Raw genomic sequence first — 20524 nt, 5'->3', positions numbered from 1 at the left:
ACTAGGTGCACATAATAAACACCTGCTAAATGCTGGTAATACAAAGAAAAAGCAAAATTAGTCCCTCCCCTCAAGAAGCTTATAGTCTAATGGAGACAAATAAATACAGAGTAGATGGAAGATGGCTTTAGAGGGGAAGGCACTAGTAGGAGGTGGGGGTGGTAGATACAGAAAGTGGTAAAGGAGTATGAGGCCTGGTATCCAAAAGAACCTTGGAGTTGGTAGTTAGAAGTTAATTTTGAGAGCCATCTCAATAGAGTGGCCTGGCAGAAACCAGATTGTTACTATCACCCAAATCTTTGGTGACCAAATAGCCAATTTGCTTATGCTCAGAGGTCATCCTCTTCCTATTTTCAGAATAAGTTGCTGACTGAAGAAAAACAAGATACTGTAAATCTTATAGTGGAAATATTTCCCTCTGTCTTTACTCCATTACTGCTTTGAGAAGGTAGTGCCAAGCTCCTTTGTCCTTTTGAAGAAAAGACTCCATCAAAGTCTGCCCTAGGAGAACAAAAATTAATATATAAAATAATAATGGCTGGCTTTAATGCATCATCTCATTAGATCCTCAGTGGTTGGTTTCCTTGCCCTCTTCTCTCAGGTGACCTTTTACTCTCAGCTCTCTTTACCTTTCCCTTGTCAAAACCTACTCCTAGCCTGAGTGAGGCATACTTTGGAGGCAATGGAACATAATGGGGAAATCTTACTTTTAGAGTCCAAAGGAAGCCTGAGCTTGAGGCTGCTATGACTTCCCCTGAGATACTATACAAGCCACTCAACTTTTGGCCTCCGTTTTGTCACCTGCAAAATTAGGACAATAATTAATCTACCTACCTACCTACCCACCTTGCTACTTCCCAGCGCTGTGCTGAAGGTGTTTTGTAATTGTTCAAGGACTGCAGAGATGAGCTATCCTTGGAAAGACTCTGAGAAGCCAATTTTCACTGAGGTGTAAATGACATAACTGGCTTACTTCTCAAATTCATTTACATTTTAAAAGAGGACAAATGCTATGCTTCATTAAAGAAAAAAATTCTGATGGGATAATCATTCTGGTGGAATTTCAGTCATCTAGGGAGAAAGTGTTGAGGATAGTATTTCCGGGGGCAGTGGGCCCTTCTTCAGTACTCAGGTTTCTCGGTCATACATTTCCCGGCTTGGTCACTTCAGGTTCTGTTCTTGGTTCAGGTGTTTACCACATGTTGGACTATGGACACCTCTCAGACTCAGTGTCCTTATCTTAAAATGTGTTTGGACTTGGTGATCCCTTCCAGCTCAAAATTCTGTGGGTACTAATAAAGGCACCTAGCCACAAAGCCGTCATGGATCCTCTTCCTCTTGGCTCTTGGTCTCTCTTTCCTCCCAATGCCTCACCCTCTTCCAGGCAGGGAATAACGCAGTGTGTACCATACCTGCTTTCCTCAGCAAGCAGTCAAACGTGGTTATGAGACAAATTCTCCAATCCCTACATCATTCCTGGTGTTCCTCTTGGGCTTGCTTCCATTCCTAACCCCTGTCCGTCTCCTCTCCCTCCCCCCACCCCCGAACTCCGTGAGCCAGCCCTACAAGCTGAGCCAGGGAGAGAGGGGGAAGGGGGCCCTTTATGGGACAGCCTTAGGTAGCAGGTGAAAGGTAATATTCTCCCATCTCATGAACCTTGAGACCAGAAGAAAGATCCCTCGGTTTCTCTCTTTCCCAAGGAACTTGGGCCAGAGAAGTCAGACTTATCAAAATAAACACGCGGGCCAGAGGCGCGTACGGTACCCTTTTCTGTAGAAGTTGCCAGCCAGAGGGGCAGCTGGGTGGTGCAGTGGATGGAGCACTGGCCCTGGAGTCGCGGGGACCTGAGTTCAGGTCCGGGCTCAGACACTTAACACTTGCTGGCTGTGTGACCCTGGGCAAGTCACTTAACCCCAACTGCCTCACCCCCCCCCCAAAAAAAGAAGTTGCCGGCCAGGTGGAGGAGATTTTTAGCATTAAGCATTCTCTCAGGAACTTCTCCCGTCCAAACCCACAAGGAAGGAAGAAAAGGGTTCTCACGGGACTTGAGAGCTGGAAAGATTATTAACAACTTGACTCTCCCAGACGGGGATTCGAACCCAGGGCCTCCTGCTTTAAAGACAGAGTTTAGTTCTCCTGCCTCCCGAGGCTTCCTGACCCCAAGATGCCCTGCTAGCCTTCCGCTACTTGGCACTCCTGCCCCACACTCCCAGTTGGCAGGCGAGGGGGGCGGGGTGATGATCTACCGGGCCCTTGCTTTTATTTTTTCATCCCCGGGAGAGAGGTCCCAGGAGGGCCCCCCACCCCACTCCACCCCTACTCTCCCGAGCTCCCGAGCATCTGCGCAGCCCTCAGTCCACCTGTTGGGGCTTGGCCGGAGCTGAGAGAGAGCGCGAGCGGAGCCTCGGAGACCCCAGGCAGGCGCCCAGGCTCCCTCCCCGCCCTCCGGGCGGGCGGAGCCCGAGCAGGAGTGGAGCCGCCTTCCCTGCCTCCAGCCTTCCCCGCCCTCCTCCGCTTCCTCCCCCGGGCAGCTGCTTAGGTCTGCGCTGCCCGCCTGTACCACCCAGCTCTGCCGGGAGGAGAGGAGGGAAGGAGGACGTGGAGGAGAGGGGGAGAGCTAGGAGGAGGAAGGAAAGGGCCAGAGCCGGGAGGTGGTGGTGGTGGAGGAGGAGGAAGAGGAGGAGGAGGAGGAGGAGGGAGAGGGCTGGCAGCAGGAGGGGGAGCCGGAGCAGTGCCTGGCGCCCTGCGCGCCCACCCTAGGGGAGCCCTTGGCTCTGACACCGAAACAGCCTCGGAGCGCACTCCTTCTTGGCCAACCTCCTGCCAGGAGTCTCCGTCAGACTCATGTCACAGAAGCCGGGTTAGCTGCTTCTTCTTTTCTTCCGTTTTGCCTTGTCTTCCCCGCCCCTACCCCACCCCCTCTCCAGCTGATGCTCCCCAGCCCACCCTTCCCTAGAGCCCTCCCAGCCTCGCCTGCCAGCCTCCCCCGGCAGCTGGGGGCCAGAGGCGCGGGCTTCCAGCCGGGGTCTAAAGTTACTGACTGCGCTTTCCCTTGGCTGTTTGTTAGTTGGCGGCCCCCCAGGCGAAGAGGAAGTTGACTGGTGCTTGTATCAGCTCAATGGGACAGCCGAATTTGAAGTCTCCGAAGGTAAGGGCCGGCAAACTCAGCTCAGTGGTAGTGAAGGCGATTCCCACTAGCTGGGGCTGGGCTGTTGTCACCGAGAATTCTCTCTGGGTTGGGGAGTGGGGGCGGGTCGGGAAGGCGGGGAGGCCGCGCCTACATGGACCATGTCAATCCTGTTGGAACTCCTTGTAACTCTGAGAGGTTTCTGGTAGCGTTCTCATCTGGTCAAAGTGGCTCAGACGGAGGTGTGCGTAAGGGGAGGGGGGAAGGGGAAGGAGAAGCGGGATGGAAGAACAGGGAGTGGTTGGGAGAGGTGTTAATTTGGGGTTGGTGCCTGAAGAGAAGTGCTTTGCTCTAGGAGAGACTGGCAACAAGATTTCAGCTGCATTTGCTCTTCCGTCCGAGTTGGAACCAGAGTGGGCTGGGTGAATGATTTTTTTTTTAGTCACTCCAGGCCGTACTTCCGAAGTGCTTTGGGGGATCTAGATATCGAGAGAACTTGCCAAGCAGGACTAAAATTGTGGGCTATTTATATTTGGGGGAGCTGTTTTCTTGTGAATTATACATGTCACTTTCCTTCTCCGAGCCTCAGTTTCCCTTCTCTGTAAAATGAGGGGGTTGAACAAGGCAATCTCCTAGGTCCCTTTTAACTCTAAATCCTATGAACGCCAAGTAATTAGGTTTGGAACTTTAGGATTATAGAGATTAAACGTATTTGAGATCTTCTTGTCTACCTCTTCTCCCTCCCCCCCCAACTTTGCAGAGGAGGAAAACTGAGGTTCAAAGAGGGGTGCCTTGGCCAAAGTCAAAGAGGCAGTAGCAGAAGGAGGGGCAGTTGAGGGAAATGTGTGGCAAAAATAACCTGACCTCCCCCCTCCAGGAAAAAAAAAAAACACACTCAACCCAAAACCCAACAATCTGTTTTCTGCTGAGATTTGGAAGAGAATGCAGGATCAGTAGGCAGAGATGCTAAAAGGGTTTTCCAGATGGCAGGGACTGCTGAGAAATTTCTTACACCAATAGGGGCAAGATTGTGTGGTCAGACAGAACAGAACAGTCCTTAGAAATGGAAGGATGATTCCAGGCATTTGAATGCTGAAAAGTCTTAAAAGGAAACTCCATCTGTATGCAACAGTGTGTTTCCAGGCACTGAGAAACATTTTTTCTTTTTTGCATCGTCAGCGAAAACAAGGAGCAGGAGAGATTGTTGCAGGAAATTAAAACCATTTCTTGACATGTACGTAAACAGCCAACCTGATTTCATGTAGTAAGAAAGGTGTGGAGTCCTTTCCCCTCCCCCTAGAAGTGAATTTTTATTTGCAAAGCTAGGTGATCCATTTAAAATTTTATTTCTAGAAATAGTTTACTTCTATGGGTTTCACTCACATTTAAGTTTCTGCTCTTCTATTTGTGAGACTGCATAGGAAATGCCTCCTCCCCCAATTCTTACATAGCACGATGACATAATATCAGGATTCATGATAGAAGGCTTCAGTGTTAGGTTTTACAAGTTGACATTACCTTAGACATAGCTCAGGAGAAACTTTCATGTGAAGGAACAAGGTGACCATCCATAACAAGCTTCAAGTAGGGTTTTCTCTCAGGTAGTCACAGACTCAGAATTTCTGAATTGGAAAGGACTGAAAAGGCTAATCCAAACTCTTATCCAAAGCACGGATCCTGTCTGTAGCACCGCTGACAAGTGACCAGTTAACTTGAAGAACTCCTGGGACAGGAAGCTTTCCAACTTGCCTTATGTCATCCTTTTCACTTTCCCCTCCTACCCCTTTCTGCTTTTGTGAAGATCTAATTATTAGAAAAGAGCATAAAACACTGGCCCTGGTTTCAGGAGATCCTGAATTCAAATCTGCCCTCAGACACTTGACACTTACTAGTTGTGTGACCCTGGGCAAGTCACTTAACCCTCATTACCCTGCAAACAAAAAGAGGTTTAGCTGGTATAGGAAAAAGTTAACTGGACTTGGAACTAGGAGAATCCTGAGTTCAAATCCTGATTCTAAAATTGACTATCTATTGGATTCTGGGCAACTCAGCCTCTGAGCTGTATAGTTTCTTTACCTATAAAAAAAAGATTGAACTAAGTGATCTCCAAGGTTCTTTCCAGTTCTAAACTTTGAACCTTATATTGAGCTGGTTTCCCTCCTTGAAATTTCAACCTGTTGGTACTAGTCCTGTCCTTCAGTACCCAGCACAAATTTAATCCCTTTTCCATATATAGCCATTAAGAGACCTCTCATGGTCCCTTCCCCAAGCCTCCCCCCCCCTTTTTTTCTAGGCTGAGTATCCTCTGTGTTCCTTTCATTTTCCCCATGAAAACAGCAGTGTGTGTGTGTGTGTGTGTGTGTGTGTGTGTTTAATAGTGGAAAGAACGCTGTACATTAACCCCAATTTAACCCACACCTGGTTCAGTGGAATGAATTGGGACTCTGGATCCTAAACAAGAAGAGACCAACTGGGAATAACCTAGCTCTCCGCAAGGAGCTGAAGCGCTGTCATCTGAAAGAGAGGTATTTGACCTATTCTGTTGATCTAGGAACACTGGATGGAATTAGCAGAGAACCAGGTTTCATCTTGATTTAAGGAGAAAAAAAATAATTAGAGCTATCCACATTTGAAGGGACTGCCTTGGGTCACAGTGGATTCTTTCCTCATCTAAGGCCGCCATATGAAGGCTACAGGACCACTTCCTGGGGACGCTGTAGAAGGATTCTGGGTTGGCAAGATGGTGTATGAAGTGAGGTGACCTGTGAGAGCCTGCATTGGTCAAGGGCAACATTTTGCAGGATATGCCTACAAAATAGGATTATAGGATTTAGAGTTGGAAGGAAATTTAGAGATGATTAAATCCTCTAATTTTACAGATTCGGAAACTGAGGGCCAATGCAGTAGAATGACTTGTCCAGCAACACAGAGGCACCAAAGTAACAAAACCAGCACAGATTTTTTTGACTCTGAATATGCTGTTCCTTAATTAGAGTTTCCTTTCATACCTGATGTTAACCACTTACTTCCCCTTATCACTTTAGGTTGTCTGAATTCTCTTTCCCAAACTAAGGGGGATTGGAGTTACCCACTAGGTACTAAAGCCTCTCTCTATTAGAGCTGTCCCCAAATTGAATGGTCTGGCATATGAGATAGTGGGTTCCTTTCCTGAAGGTCTTCAAGGGGATACAGAACGATCACTCTGTGGGGAGGTTATAGAGGTCAGGTGAGCATTGGACTAGCTAACTGCAGAGGTCCAGTCCAACTTGGAGATGTTGAGATTCTGTAACCTTGCATCTGTGCAAAGAAAGTGTTTGCTTATGAAAAGCTTTGCTCATGAAGATAATAGATTTCTTTGTGGACCTCCCTCTAGAGGTTTTGCTTAGCCTCAGTTCTGAGTATCATTCTTCCTGGGGTCACTGTCAACTTCATAGTTAGACTATATGCTCCTTAAATGCCCCTAGGGATAGAACTTCTCTCCTAATTTCATTGTGACTTCCCAAGTGCTTACACAGGCTTCTTTTTTACAATGGGCCTTAGTAAATATTGGTGACTCACAAGCGTTCAGTTGGTAGTTATCCAAGAACTATGGGATGCTGTATTTTAATGAACTTGATAGTGTTTTTTTTGTTTGGGTGCATATATGTATTTTCTCTTTCAAACAATGACTTGGACCCCAGAGAAGGTAGCTATGATTGCCTGGTAGTGAAATCTTTTTGAGCTCATTTTATTTATTTATTTATTTTTAAAGCACAATTTTTCTGAAATTCTAATGGTTTTAGCCACTCAGAACTCTGGCAGTGAGGTCCAAGACTCTATGGTAATATAAGTAGCGGACGGCTAATAACTGGCAGACTGTGTGTCATGAATATTGTATTTTGAAAATTTATAGTCTCTGACAAATTTTCTGCCTATTTTGTTCTCTGTTTGGGTGTTGGGAGGGATCTTTTGCCTTTGGGCTAAAAAACTCTAATGCAGATTCACTTTCCATAAATAGTTTCCTGAATACATTGGAATGTTTGTCACTTACAAGGTTTCTAAATTTAGGTTTGACTCTGTGATTCCTTCCCAAGAGACATGTTGACAGCAATTGTTAAGGCAACAAATGCTAATGAGTGGAAATCTAGATACACAACACTCAGCCAGGCCTTGGGACATCACCATTTCCTTCTGGGAGCCATAGTACTGCTTAATTTCCTAAGGGATACACCTGTTTATACACCTGAACCTTTCCTTTCTCTCTTCTATATCAGCAACTCAAATTTATCTGGCATTTTGGTCATCTCTTATCTCCCATGACCCTTACGATGCTCCAGAGAGGTAGGGAGTACAAATATTGATAATAATAATAATAATACATAACCTTTACATAGCTCTTTAAGGTTTGCAGAACACTTTACAGAAGTTATCTCAGTCCATCCTCCAACAGTCCTGGGAGACAGGTATTATTATTATCCCCATTTCATAAATGAGTAAATTGAGGCTGAGAGAGGTTAAATAACTTTTCCCAGAGTCACACAGTTAGCAAATGTCTGAGGCAGGATTTGAATCTTCCTAACTCCAAATCCAGTATTCTACCCATTGTGCCACCTAGCTTACAGATGAGGAAACAGTTTCTTCAAAGAACATTGACTTTGGACATAGGAGACCTGAATTTGAAGAACCTTATTAGTGAATAGTCCTAGTAGTAGTACCACTACTACATGGGCAAGTCATCTGACCTCAATGGGTCTTAGTTTCCTCATTCGCAAATTGAAGGAATTTGGACTTGATCTGTAAGGCAGCTTCTCACTTTAAATCCTATGATCCTATAGTAGTTCTTGTGATTGTGGTATAGTGGATAAAGCACCGGGCCTGGATTCAGGAGGACCTGAGTTCAAATTTAGCCTCAGACACTTGACACTTACTAGCTGTGTGACCCTGGTCAAGTCACTTAACCCTCATTGCCCTGCCCCTCCCCCAAAATAAAAAAGTCTGAGTGATGTTTATGGTTACCCAGCTTTTTTCTACTGTGTGGCCCTTTACCTCTCAGATTTGTTTTTTACTTCCGTCCAGAGTAAAGTAGACCTTTCAGCAATGATAGAATTAATAAATTCAATGCAGATATTTCACGTAGCATAGTTGAAAAAGCTCTGGATTTGGCTGGAGAAAGAAAGCTGGATTCATTCCAATCCTGGCTCTTATACCACTTGTGTGATTGTGGACAAGTTACTGACTCTGTCTCCTGTAAAAAAAAAGTTTCTGGGGGCAGCTAGGAGGCACAGTAAGTACCAGCCCTGGATTCAGGAGGACCTGAGTTCAAATTTGGCCTCAGACACTTGACACTTATTAGTTGTGTGACCCTGGGCAAGTCACTTAACCCTCAATGCCCCACAAAAAAAATGTCTAATTATCCTCATCTTGTGAAAAGAGTGAATGTATCCTTAAAAGCACAGTAGAAATGTGAATTGAAGGTTCTCGTCATTTGGGTGCCCCACCAAAATCTGCTAATGATTGCACTGAGCAGAACCTGTTCATATCTAAATCATGACTTTTCTCCTGCTTTCTTAGACATGGTCAATATATGTAGTAGAACTTTTAAACTCTCAAATAAGGTCAGATAACAGACTGAAGTTGCCTCTATAGAGACTGAAAACCACAGGCTTTTGAGATAAAAAGGAATTCAGAAATCAACTGGCTCAACCCTTTCATTTTACAACAGAGAAAATGGAGACACTGATTGGTTAAGCCCAAGGCCAAAGAGGTTATAGATAGAAGACATAGGATTCAAACCAAGATCCTCCAAGTCCATTACTCTTTTTTAATCATAAAAGTATTTTATTATTTTCCAGTTACATGTAAAGATAGTTTTCAGCATTTGTTTTCATAAGATTTTTAGTTCCAAATTTTTCTCCCTCCCTCCCTTCCCTCACCCCTCCCCAAGAGAGAAAGCAATCTGATATAGGTTATATATGTAGAATCACTTCTGCATTAGTCATATTGTGAAAGAAGATTTGGAACACAAGGGAAGAACCTCAAAAAAGAAAAAAACAGCCAAAAAATAGAAACAGTATAGTTCAATCTGCATTCAGAACCCACAGTTCTTTTCTCTGGATTTGGAGATTATTTTCTATCATGAGTTCTTTGGAATTGTATTAGATCATTGCACTGCAGAGAAGAGCCAAGTCTATCACAGTTGATCACCACACAATGTTGCTGTTACATTGTACAATGTTCTACTCACTTCACTCAGCATCAGTCCACTTAAGTCTTTCCAGGTTTTTCTGAAATCTGCCTGCTCATCATTTCTCACAGCACTATAGTATTCCATTACATTCATATACCACAACTTGTTCAGCCATTCCCCAGTTGATGGGCATTCTCTTGATTTCCAATTCTTTGCCACCACAAAGAGAGCTGCTATAAATCTTTTTGTACAAGTGGATCCTTTCCCTTTTCTATTATGTCTTTGCAAACCCATTACTCATGCCCAGGGTCAGTCGGTAGTAAATAGCAGAGCTAGGTTTCAAAGCTAGGCCCTCTCACTAGAAATTCAGCACTTTTTCTTCTATGCTGTAATACTTTTTCGTGTCCTATATGGATTAATTACATAGAAATACAGCAGTGGCTCTCTTGTCATATTTTTTTTTTTTTGGTGGAAGCTCCTCCTGGGAGGGGAGGGGAGGGGAAAGGAGGGGAGGTCAGGAGTGGGAGATGAAAAAAGCACAGTCTCTGATCCCTGAGATTTCCAAGTTGAGTGGGGGGGATTGGACACTCTGAAAAACTTCTGGCTCACAATATTACATGATGAGTGCATCACAAGTTTAGAACTAAGTTTAGAACTAGAAGGGATGTCAGAGACCATCTAATCTAACCTTTCATTTTATGGTCGAGGAAACTGAGGCTGGAGAGGTTTAGTGACTTGCCTAAGCTTACAGAGGTAGCAAATGTCAAATTCTGCCTCTGACAGGATTCGTACCCAGGTCCTCTGACTCCAAGCATTCCTTCTTCTTCTTTTTTTTTTTTATGGTGCAATGAGGGTTAAGTGACTTGCCCAGGGTCACACAGCTAGTGTCAAGTGTCTGAGGTTGTATTTTGAACTCAGGTCTTCCTGAATCCAAGGCCAGTGCTTTATCCACTGCACCACCTAATTGCCCTCCAAGCGTTCCTTCTATTAGAGAGGGGTAAAAGAAGTTCTCTGAGATAGGATGAGGTTTCGCATATGGCAAGCTTCATTAGTAGTCAGAAAACTGTTTTCATGCCCTGATTCTGCTGCTTATTGGCTGTGTGGCTTTCGATGCTTTTTCTTTCTGAGCCTTGATGTCCTCACCTATAAAATGAAGGGATTAGATTCATTGATCTCTGGCATCTTTTCCAGGTGCTAAATTCTAGGATTTCAAGATTCTCAGTGACAATATGGTATAGCAGAGAGAGCTTTGGATTTGGCATCTGGCCAGAATTGGGCTAGAACTTCAGGTTAACTTGCTAACTGTTTGAAATTGGCAAATGACCACATCTCTTAGCCTTAGTTTTCTTACTTGTTTGATGGGGATGACAATATTTACACCATCTATTTCATCGGATTGTTGTGTGGAAAACGCTTCAGAAACTTTACAATAATCTCTGTATTGTCATTGTGAATACTATTTTATCCATTAAGGCTCACCTCAAGTCCTCTCTTCTGCAGGACATCATTTCTGGTTCCCTCCTGCCACCCTCCCACAGCTGCTGGTGCCTTCCTCTCTTAGATTAGATTTCCTTCCCTCTATTCTGTATAGATCTTGTATGTACCTAGTTATTTCCATATTCCCATTAGAATGGAAACTTCTTGAGGTTGAAGATTGGTTTTGCCTTTCTTGGTACTTTGCACAGTTCCAAGCACATAGTAAAGCATGTGACAGCTAGATGATCTTATGAAAGAGTACTGGGCTTGGAATCAGGAAGACCTGAGTTCACATCCTCCTTTGGATACTTGCCATTCATGGCTCTAGCCACAGTTTCCTCATCTGTAAAATGGGGATAATAATAGCACTTATCTTACAGGGTTGTTGTAATGGTATAACATATGTAAAGAGCTTCACAAACCTTGAAGCACTACATAATAAAATCACTTGTTAGCTATTTAACTGATTGCATACTATATGAGTTCTATAATTCAGAGGTCTTATAATTAAGTTCAGGGACAGCTAGCTGTCATAATGGATAGAGCATCAGGCCTGGAGTCAGGAAGATTCATCTTCCTGAGTTTAACCCTGGGCAAGTCACTTAACTCTGTTTGCCTCAATTTCCTCATTTGTAAAATGAGCTGGAAAAGGAAATGGCAAACCATTCCAGTATCTTTGCCAAGAAAACCCCAAATGGAGTCATGACGAGTTGGGCATGACTGAAATGACTGAACAACAAATTAAGTTCACGTAAAAAGTGTGTGTGTGTGTATAAATTGTACATTTGTTCCAGGATAGTTAAAACTTAACTAAAGGTATCAACTGACAACTTCTACATAGTGTTACATTCTCATGATGCCCATGCCAGAATTCTTCATGCCCAGGCAATGGTATCATCCAGGAAAAGGCAGCAAAAGTTTAGATGCTCTTTCCACAGTACTGTCTATGGAAGGCTTTGTGGTACCTCCTTTATAATGGAAAAATTCTGTAATCCAACAAATGATGATGGCAAAGGAATCAGCTTCCAGCTGGGTGGGAAGATTGGAGTGCTGAGCATGAGATGTGAGCCTCGCTACTCTGTTTTCTTCTCTTCCTTCCTTCCCTTCCCTTTCCTTCCTTCCTTCCTTCCTTCCTTCCTTCCTTCCTTCCTTCCTTCCTTCCTTCCTTCCTTCCTTTCTTTTTTCTTCCCTCCTTTCTTTCTTTCTTCATTTCTTTCTTCATTCATTTATTTATTTTAAAAATTCATTAAAAATTTTTGATTTCCAAATTCTCTCTCCTTCCCACCTCCCCCTTACATTGAGAAAGCAAGCAATATAATATCAATTATACATGTAAAGTAATGCAAAACATATTTGCATCTTAGCCATGCTGCAAAAATAATAAAAAACAAGAAATATAAAGAAGGTAAAAAAAGTAGGCTTCAATCTATATATACTTAGAGTTCATCAGTTCTCTCTTTAGAGGTGGATAGAATTTTTTTGTTGAGGGTTCTTTGGATTCTTAGATCATTGTATTGATCAGAATAGCTAAGTCATTTACAATTGATCATTGTACAATATTGCTGCTACTGTGTACAATGTTCTCTTAATTCTGCTCACTTCACTTTGCATCAGTTCATATAGGTCTTACTAGGATTTTCTGAAACCATCCTGCTCATCATTTCTTATAACACAATAGTATTCCATCACACTCATATACTACAACTTGTTCAGTCATTCCCCAAGTGATGGGCATCCCCTCAATTTCCAATTCTTTTCAAATACACTGTTGATCCTCTTTACCCCTCTTTAATTCAAACTTTTTCGAGTAGGTAAATGATGACATTCATAGTAGTGCCATATATTTTGGTAAGAAAGCAGCTTTGGACTTGGTCCTCTTTGGGGTTTCGCTCAATGTCACCTAATTGGTTAGTGGCAGAAGAGGAACAACCATCATTCATGTTTTGATAGCATTTTGCAATATATTCCCCTTGAAACAACTATTTGAGATAGGGCAAGGATGATGCCGGCCATTGAGGCACAGCAAGATGAAGTGACTTGCCCATCTGCTCAGTGTCTTGAATCAAACCCAATTTTCTTGATTTCAGGTAGAGTTCCTTTTCTATTTGACTTTACTAAATTAATTTACCAGGTCTCTTAGGATTCAAGTCTTAGTTTCACTACTTAATGTACTTTGTTATACAGTAGTTGTTTCCTTGGGAACATCAATTTGTTCTTCAGTACAAAAGTCTCTTTATCTGTAAAATGGGGGTAATTTTGCACTACCTATCTCACAGGGTAAACATTAAACAGCTAGTATAAGGAAATCACTTTGTCTTAGTAATATAGAATAGATATACAATGTAAATTATTATTCTGTGGTGTCTGACTCTTTGTGATCCCATTTGGGATTTTCTTGGCAAAGATACTGGAGTGGTTTGCCATTTCCTTCTCCAGCTCATTTTAGAGATGAGGAAATGGAGGCAAAAGGGGTTAAATTACTTGCCCAGGATCACACAGCTAGTGCCTGAAGTTGGATTTGAATTCAGGTCTTCCTAATTCTAAGCCCCATGCTCTATCCATTGCACCACCTAGCTGCAGTGTCCTTACAATGTAATTAGTTGTTTTTATTCTTAGATCTGCACAGTCCTAAATAGTTATCCTAAAAGTTTAGTACAGGTTTTAGCTTTAATAGCTTAGAGGTCTACTAGGACTTTTTTTTTTTAAATAAAAGACCACTTTAATTCTTTTGTTTTCCTTTTTTTTTTTTTTTCAGGGCAATGAGGGTTAAATGACTTGCCCAGGGTCACACAGCTAGTAAGTGTCAAGTCTCTGAGGCTGGGTTTGAACTCAGGTCCTCCTGGATCCAGGGCCGGTGCTTTATCCACTGCGCCACCTAGCTGCCCCCTCTACTAGGACTTTTTGAGAGAACTTGTTTAACTTTGCAAAGTACTTTCTCATTTGGCTTTATCCTCCCCCTGGGATATATGAGATGCAGTTATCCCTTCCACATGGTGGCGCCTCTGGGATCTGAAAAATCCAAGAAAAACTTTTTGACCCTCTCTTCATACCAGAGAAGAACTCTGAATTTTTTCTTTTTCATTTATGGGGTATTTACAGTACCTTATTGTAAAAGTTTAGGTTGATATTATACCATACTATACATATAATTTATGCATTTCCAAGTTTCTAAACTTTTTCTTTGACATCTACTGGCCTTTGCATGTTGTCTGCAGCTTCCACAAAACTCCCCCCCAAATTTCCATTTAATTTCTTATGCCGATATATGGAAACCACAGTGGAGAAAGTCCCAATTTGGAAGGGATAACTGTATAAAGTTATCCTTGTCCAGAATCCTTTATAACTTGTACCGAGAACTATAGCTACTTGGTGGCAGAGCTTGGCCTACAAAGCAGATCTCTTTCCCTTCACATCTTTGAGTTGACTCCAAAGGACTAAGGTAAGCTAGAATGGTCTCCCCCCCAGCACTCTCCCACTTCTGTGTTTTTGTTTGGGTCATTTTCCATCCCCTTTCTCATCTACCTGAATCCTACCTTTTTTTGCTCAGGTCCCAGTGACTCCTGGAAGATTATTCCAAGCGTCATATCTCTTTCTGTGTTTATTACTCCTATTTAGCACGAATCACATATTGAATAATTGAATGTCAGAACTAGACCTTAGTGATGTCTACTGGTCCAAACCCCTCACTTGACAAATTCCCTTTGATTCAGCCAACTTGCATTATCTGTGATGGGTATTAGACATTGTGTTAATTGCTGGAAACACAAAAATGAAGAATGATGGTCCCTGCCCACAGAGAGGTAAAATAAGGCATAATTAATGTAAACAAATAACTGTAGTACAAGTTAGCTTCCTATTATGTGCTGTCTTCCCCAGTTGGAAAGTCATTTCCTTGAGGATTTTCTGCTGCTATTTGTATTCCCAGTGCTAAGCACAATGCCTGGCACTGGATTATGCATTAAAATTTTTTTTTAGTTTGTTGACTGTCCTTTGTTGACTGAGATAATAAGTGCATTGGGGAGGTCAAGAGAGATTTGAGTTAGGAGGGATCACTTCTAGTTGAGGAGATCAGGGAATGATTTCTGCAGAACCATAGTATGCTAGACTTCAACTCAGGAAGACCTGGAAGACCTAGGTTTGAAATAATCCAGTTTACCTAAAGTCACTTGACTAGTGAGCAGAAGAGCCAGGACCAGAATCCAGGTCACCATATTATTTTATGACCTCCTACAGCAGAGGTGTCAAATTTAAATAGAAATTATTAGGAAACCACAAATTAAAATAATCTATGTTGTTATATTTTAATTTATTTTGTTAAATATTTCTTTTCTTTTTTTTTTGGTGGGGCAGTGAGTGTTAAGTGACTTGCCCAGGGTCACACAGCTAGTGTCAAGTGTCTGGGGCCAGATTTGAACTCAGGTCCTCCTGAATCCAGGGCCAGTGCTTTATCCACTGTACCACCTAGCTGCCCCCTCTCAATCATATTTTAATCTGATCTAGGTCCCCTGGGAAGTTGGGCCATGAATTTGATATCTCTATCATAGTATTGTCATGTATTGTTATTTAACTCTTGTATTATCTTTAAGTCTGTGGTATGTGATTGTGTGTGTGTGTGTGTGTGCGCACGCGCGCATGCACTTACTGCCCCCCTGTCCTCCTATTAAACTGTAAGCTTTTGTAGGGAAGGGAGTTTGTTTTATCATATTCTGTGTCCCTCTCAGCACCTAGCATTTGACTATGCTGCCATTTACCTTCGGAATAGTTAGCTGATTCTTCTGATAGGGATTTGGAAGGGAATTAATCTATATGAAACAGTGCAAAAGCAGATCACAACATGAATAATCCCAGGAGAGCTGGAGGTACTGTCCTTGAATCTGATTCCAAGTTCAGATTCTGACTCAATTTGGGTGACTGCTGGTCAAGTCACTTCTCTCTGGAGGAATTGGACTTGATCATTGAGGTTCTTCTTATCTCTAACATTCTGCAGAATTTCTAAGTGTATGAAGAGGGAAGAGGAGTTGTATGTAGTAAATCTAGAATGATTGGGTGGGTGCTTAGATTGTGGAGGGCTTTAAATGCCAGGCAGAGGGGAGGTCACCAAAACTTGGCTTCTGGGATTAAGGAAGTTTGAGGTGATGGAGGCATCTCCTTCCCTTGGTGTACCTTTGGTGTCCATCCCATGCGCCCCAAACGACAGTCAGCTGTGTCTCAATTGAATTGCACAAGGTAGAGATGTGAAAAATATATGAAAATGCTTCATTCGGTCACAGCCCAATTAGCAGGAACAGTCATAGTCATCAGCTCTGTTTTGACACTCCTTAAAAATACCTGAGAACATCTCTCTGCAAGCTTGTACTTAATATTCACCAGCACTTGTGTTTTCCATTATATTAATTTGTTAATATTCCAGGTATGGGTCAGTTAATCCCACAGCAGCCTGAAGGGCTGTTGATATGCAGTGTTCTGTGAAAGCCAAGAAATACACAGCAGGAAGAAATGGGTCATCAATTGCAAGACTGTAGCTTGACTTAACTGTTACTGTAACATTTTCACATTACTAATAGTTGTCAATCTGCTTATCCAGCATTTATTAAGGCTAACTCTATGGTAAGCACTGGAGACTAGGCAAAACCAAAAATAAGACTGTCCCTGTCCTCTTGGAGGGTACGTTTTATTTGGGAGGAACACATGTATAAGTGTATATAAGAGAAATACAAGGTAGCTTTTGGGGGTGGGGGCGGGGGGGTGGGGCAATGATGGTTAAGTGACTTGCCCAGGGTCACATAGCTAGTAAGTGTCAAGTGTCTGAGGCTGAATTTGAACTCAGGTCCTCCTGAATCCAAGGCCAGTGCTCTATCCACTGCACCACCTAGTGGCCCCCTAAGGTATTTTTTTTTGCAGGGGGTTATGAGAAAAATGGAGAGGGGGGAAATAAAGTAGATGGGGGAAGGAAATAAAGAAAGGCCTCATGGAGAAGGTAAATTTGAGCTGAATTTTGAAGGAAACTAGGGACTCTAGAGGCAGTGATGGGGGCGGGGAGAGCATTCCAGGCATGGGGGACAGCCTTTACAAAGTCATGGAGACAGGAGGAGGGCCTTATGTGAGCAACAGCAAGAAGACCAGTCTAGAACATGTGAAGAAACTAATACATAATGAGGCTGGAAAGGTATGTTGGGGCCAAGTTGAAAAGGATTAAATGGATGTGATAATTTACACCTGCCATTGGCTGGCTATGAGACTTTGGCCTTATTTTGTTCCAATGTTAAATGAAGAGCTAGATTCATCTATGAGGTCGATTTCAGCTCTAAGGGTCAGATATTCTATTTTCCATTGGGTGGATGAACTCTTAGGCAGTTGGACATTGGCATCTTGTTCAACAGGTGCTGTAATATATTATGGACTTTACTGTGTGCAAAATTGTGATGACCAACCTGAGCTGTTTGGCAAATTTTGCATTGAGGCCCCCCTTCCCCTCTGAAATACTTAAGGGGTACAGAAAAATCTCTGTACCTTCTCCCTTAAATAAGACAACAAACTCTTCCCTCTCCCTAATTCTGCTGCATTATTGACTGAGCTGTCAATTGGCATTAGGACACTTAGTAATGGTTTTAAATTAATATTCAATAGTTTTCATCAAGACAGTAGTGGGACCTCCATGTTTGGACCCTCACATTTCTATAGCTGATGCACTTCCAGGAAATGGCAAAAGTAAATAAGGAGCTAAACACAAGGATAAATTGGAAGATTGGCTGGACCTGAGCAATCAAATATAGAAGAAATCCTCTCTTACCACACCACCCCCCCCCCCCCCCTCCAACATAATCAGGTCTCAGGCTACAATGCAAAGTGTGCTGCTGATTTAGGAACACAGGCCACAGTGGATATGATGACATCCTCAGACCACTGTTTACTGTGTCCCACATTGTTTTATAAGCAAATGGATTGGGAAAGAATACAAAATTTCCACCTGGGGCCTGGGCAGTTCCAGTTGAGGTAGCTTCCTTCCCCTATAACCTCAGACAAAATGCCTATCAGTCATGAGCTTAAATTCATTACATCACACCTCAAAACTTCTCCCCTAGGTGCTCTTGGTCTTATCCCCTCCTCTTGCCCCAGGGGAATTTATTAATCTCTTACTCCTCCCTCTCCCTCTTTTCCCCTCCCTCTGTCTCTCTCTCACCTCCCACTGTCTGTCCCCTTCTCCCTCTCCCTTTGTCCTTCCCTCTGTCTCTCTCTCCCCTCCCTCTGTTTCTCTCTCCCCTCCCTCTGCCTCTATCTCTCCTCCCTCTGCCTCTCTCTCCCTCCTGACTCTCACTCTATGCTTCCCTTTCCCTCTGTTTCTGTCTCCTTGTCCCTGCCCTCTCCTACAAACCGCCTACAAACATGCTTAAGTTAAAGAATCATAGGTCCAGATCTACAAGGGAGCTTAGGATTTAACTTCTTGTGAGTAGGTATTGTTTCATACTTTGGATTTGTATCCTTAACACCTGACGTTTCATTTGGATTGAATTAAAAAACCTTTCTTAAAGGCATACCACCTCTAAGGCATTAGATGCTGAGTAAGCAACAATAAAAAGTCTTTGCCTTCAAGAAGCTGACAATCTACTGGAGACCTGAACACATATAATGAGCAAAATGGGAAAGGAGAAATCAGGTTGAATGCCCTAGAAATGTTTGAAGAAGGAAAAGCAGTAACTGGCGGGGGGGGGGGGGGGGGGGGGGGGGTGAGGAAAGGCTTCAGGGAGCATTTGATATCTTAGCTGAGCCTTGAAGGACAAAAGGAACATTGTTGTATGTGTATTCTCAGTGCCTAGGACCGCACATGACACATAGTAGATGCTTAATAAATGTTTGTTGATTGACTAGAGGTCATTTAGTTCAACCTTCTCCCCCTTATTCCCACACACTGATTTTAGAAATGAGATAATGGTAGACTAAGACAGGTTAAGTGACTTGTCCAGGGTCACCCAGAAATTGAAGTGGCGGGCAGGATTCATCCTTAGGACCTGGGCTTCCAAGTCTTCCACTCTTTCTGATGTAGGGACGGATTTTCTCCTCTCTTAAATGTCTATTTCACAGCTGCCAGGATAATCTTCAGAAAAGTATGGATCTGACCATTTTACTCTTCTTTTCTAACACCTTCAATGGCTCCCTATTTTTGTTTAAAATATAAATTCTTCAGACTATTGCTTGAAGCACTACACAGTCTCATTTTCACATATGTTCCCACCTTTATGGGAATTACTCCCCTGTAAGCACTCCTAAATTTTGACCAAATTGGATTGCAAGCAGTTCAGTGGACTTGACTTTCTGTTGCCAACCTCTGCATTTGCATGCAACTTTATCCAAATCTGGAATGTGCACCTGTCTCATCCCTACTCTTAGAGTCAATCAATCAACCAGCATTTATTAAGTACCTACTATGTATCAGGTACTGAGGATACACAGACAACAGTGTTCCTATCTTCCTTTAAAAATCTCAGCTAGGGGGCAGCTAGGTGGCACAGTGGATAGAGCACCAGCCCTGGATTCAGGAGGACCTGAGTTCAAATCCGGCCTCAGACACTTACTAGCTGTGTGATCCTGGAAAAGTCACTTAACCCTCATTGCCTGGCCAAAAAAAAAAAAAAAAAAGCTCAGCTAAGATGTCATCTGTTTCCTGAAGCCTTTCCCCTAATTACTGCTTTTCTATCTTCAAATATTTCTAGGGCACCCAGCCTCATCTCTCCTTGCCCCTTTTATTCCTTAACTGGATGCAGGTCCCTAGTAGATCATTAGCTTCTTGAAGGCAAGGACCATTTTGTTTGTATCATTGCATCTCCAGCATCTTTCAGAATTTCTTGCAGACAATATGCCTATAATAATGTTTTTAATTGAATTGAAATGAAACGCCCTCTGTGGTCACAGTCCAGGTAACTTACTTGTAAGCAGCCCTGTTGTTTCCTAAGGGTCAGCCTCTCTTTTCTGGTGTTTGCTATGCTTGTATATGTTCATATCTGTTGAACACTCGCTAAGTGTCAGGTTGCTTGATTCATAGTGCTTCAGCAAGAAAGGAAATCATGATTTAGCTCCCAAATTAGGGGAAACTATGGTAACACACTCGAGATTCCTTTCTTGCAAAAGCATTCTGGCATCCACAGCTAATGATTTCTATAAATCAGTAATGTTCCATACTGACAGATGCTGAATTTTGCTGAGTCTCAGTTCCTGAATTATGTAGTTGTGAAAGTTTGCAAGACGTGTATAATCAACTGTGCCAGCCATTGCTTCTGGTCCTTCCATTGCATGGGAAAAGGAGGTTCTCATTTCTTTTTTTTTTTTTTTTCCTTTTGTGGGGCAATGAGGATTAAGTGACTTGCCCAGGGTCACACAGCTAGTAAGTGTTGAGTGTCTGAGGCCGGATTTGAACTCGGGTTCTCCTGAATCCAGGGCTGGTGCTTTATCCACGGTGCCACCTAGCTGCCCTGAGGTTTTCATTTCTTAAATGCAATATGATTATTAGATCATTTCCCTTCTCTGGGCTTCTGTTTCTTCCTAGATAACATGAAGGTTTGTGACTGGATGGTTTCTTAGATTCCTCAGTGAAGATTCCTTTTTAAATGAAGGACTTGAAATTGGTGATGTCTAAGGACCCTCAGTTTTCTCCTATGTAAAATGGGGTTTTGGAACTAGAACATTTGCCAGTTGTCTTCCATCTTTAAAGTTCTATGATTCTGGGTGGGCGATGGGGGGGGGTGGAGCTCCCCACAGAGTCT

At 42.9% G+C, this 20524-nt stretch overlaps 1 protein-coding gene across 2 annotated transcripts in view; it reads left to right on the top strand.

Annotated features, from left to right (window-relative positions):
• The first annotated feature begins 2705 nt into the window (after nt 1-2705).
• PPP2R2C (protein phosphatase 2 regulatory subunit Bgamma) overlaps nt 2706-20524 on the top strand; it is a 378716-nt gene continuing 360897 nt past the window's right edge. Inside the window, exons 1-2 of one of the 2 annotated variants that reach the window (XM_043972712.1) lie at nt 2706-2860; nt 3068-3148. In XM_043972712.1, the coding sequence (XP_043828647.1) occupies nt 2845-2860; nt 3068-3148 (97 nt within the window). In that variant the 5' untranslated portion in view covers nt 2706-2844. Of the gene's footprint in view, nt 2861-3067; nt 3149-20524 lie in introns of those variants that run through there. The other variant, XM_043972715.1, reaches the window with a different exon arrangement.

The sequence above is a fragment of the Dromiciops gliroides genome, chromosome 6 (assembly GCF_019393635.1).
Source record: "Dromiciops gliroides isolate mDroGli1 chromosome 6, mDroGli1.pri, whole genome shotgun sequence".
In the NCBI taxonomy this organism is placed as follows: Eukaryota; Metazoa; Chordata; class Mammalia; order Microbiotheria; family Microbiotheriidae; genus Dromiciops; species Dromiciops gliroides.
This window is presented reverse-complemented; position numbering and strand designations above follow the sequence as displayed.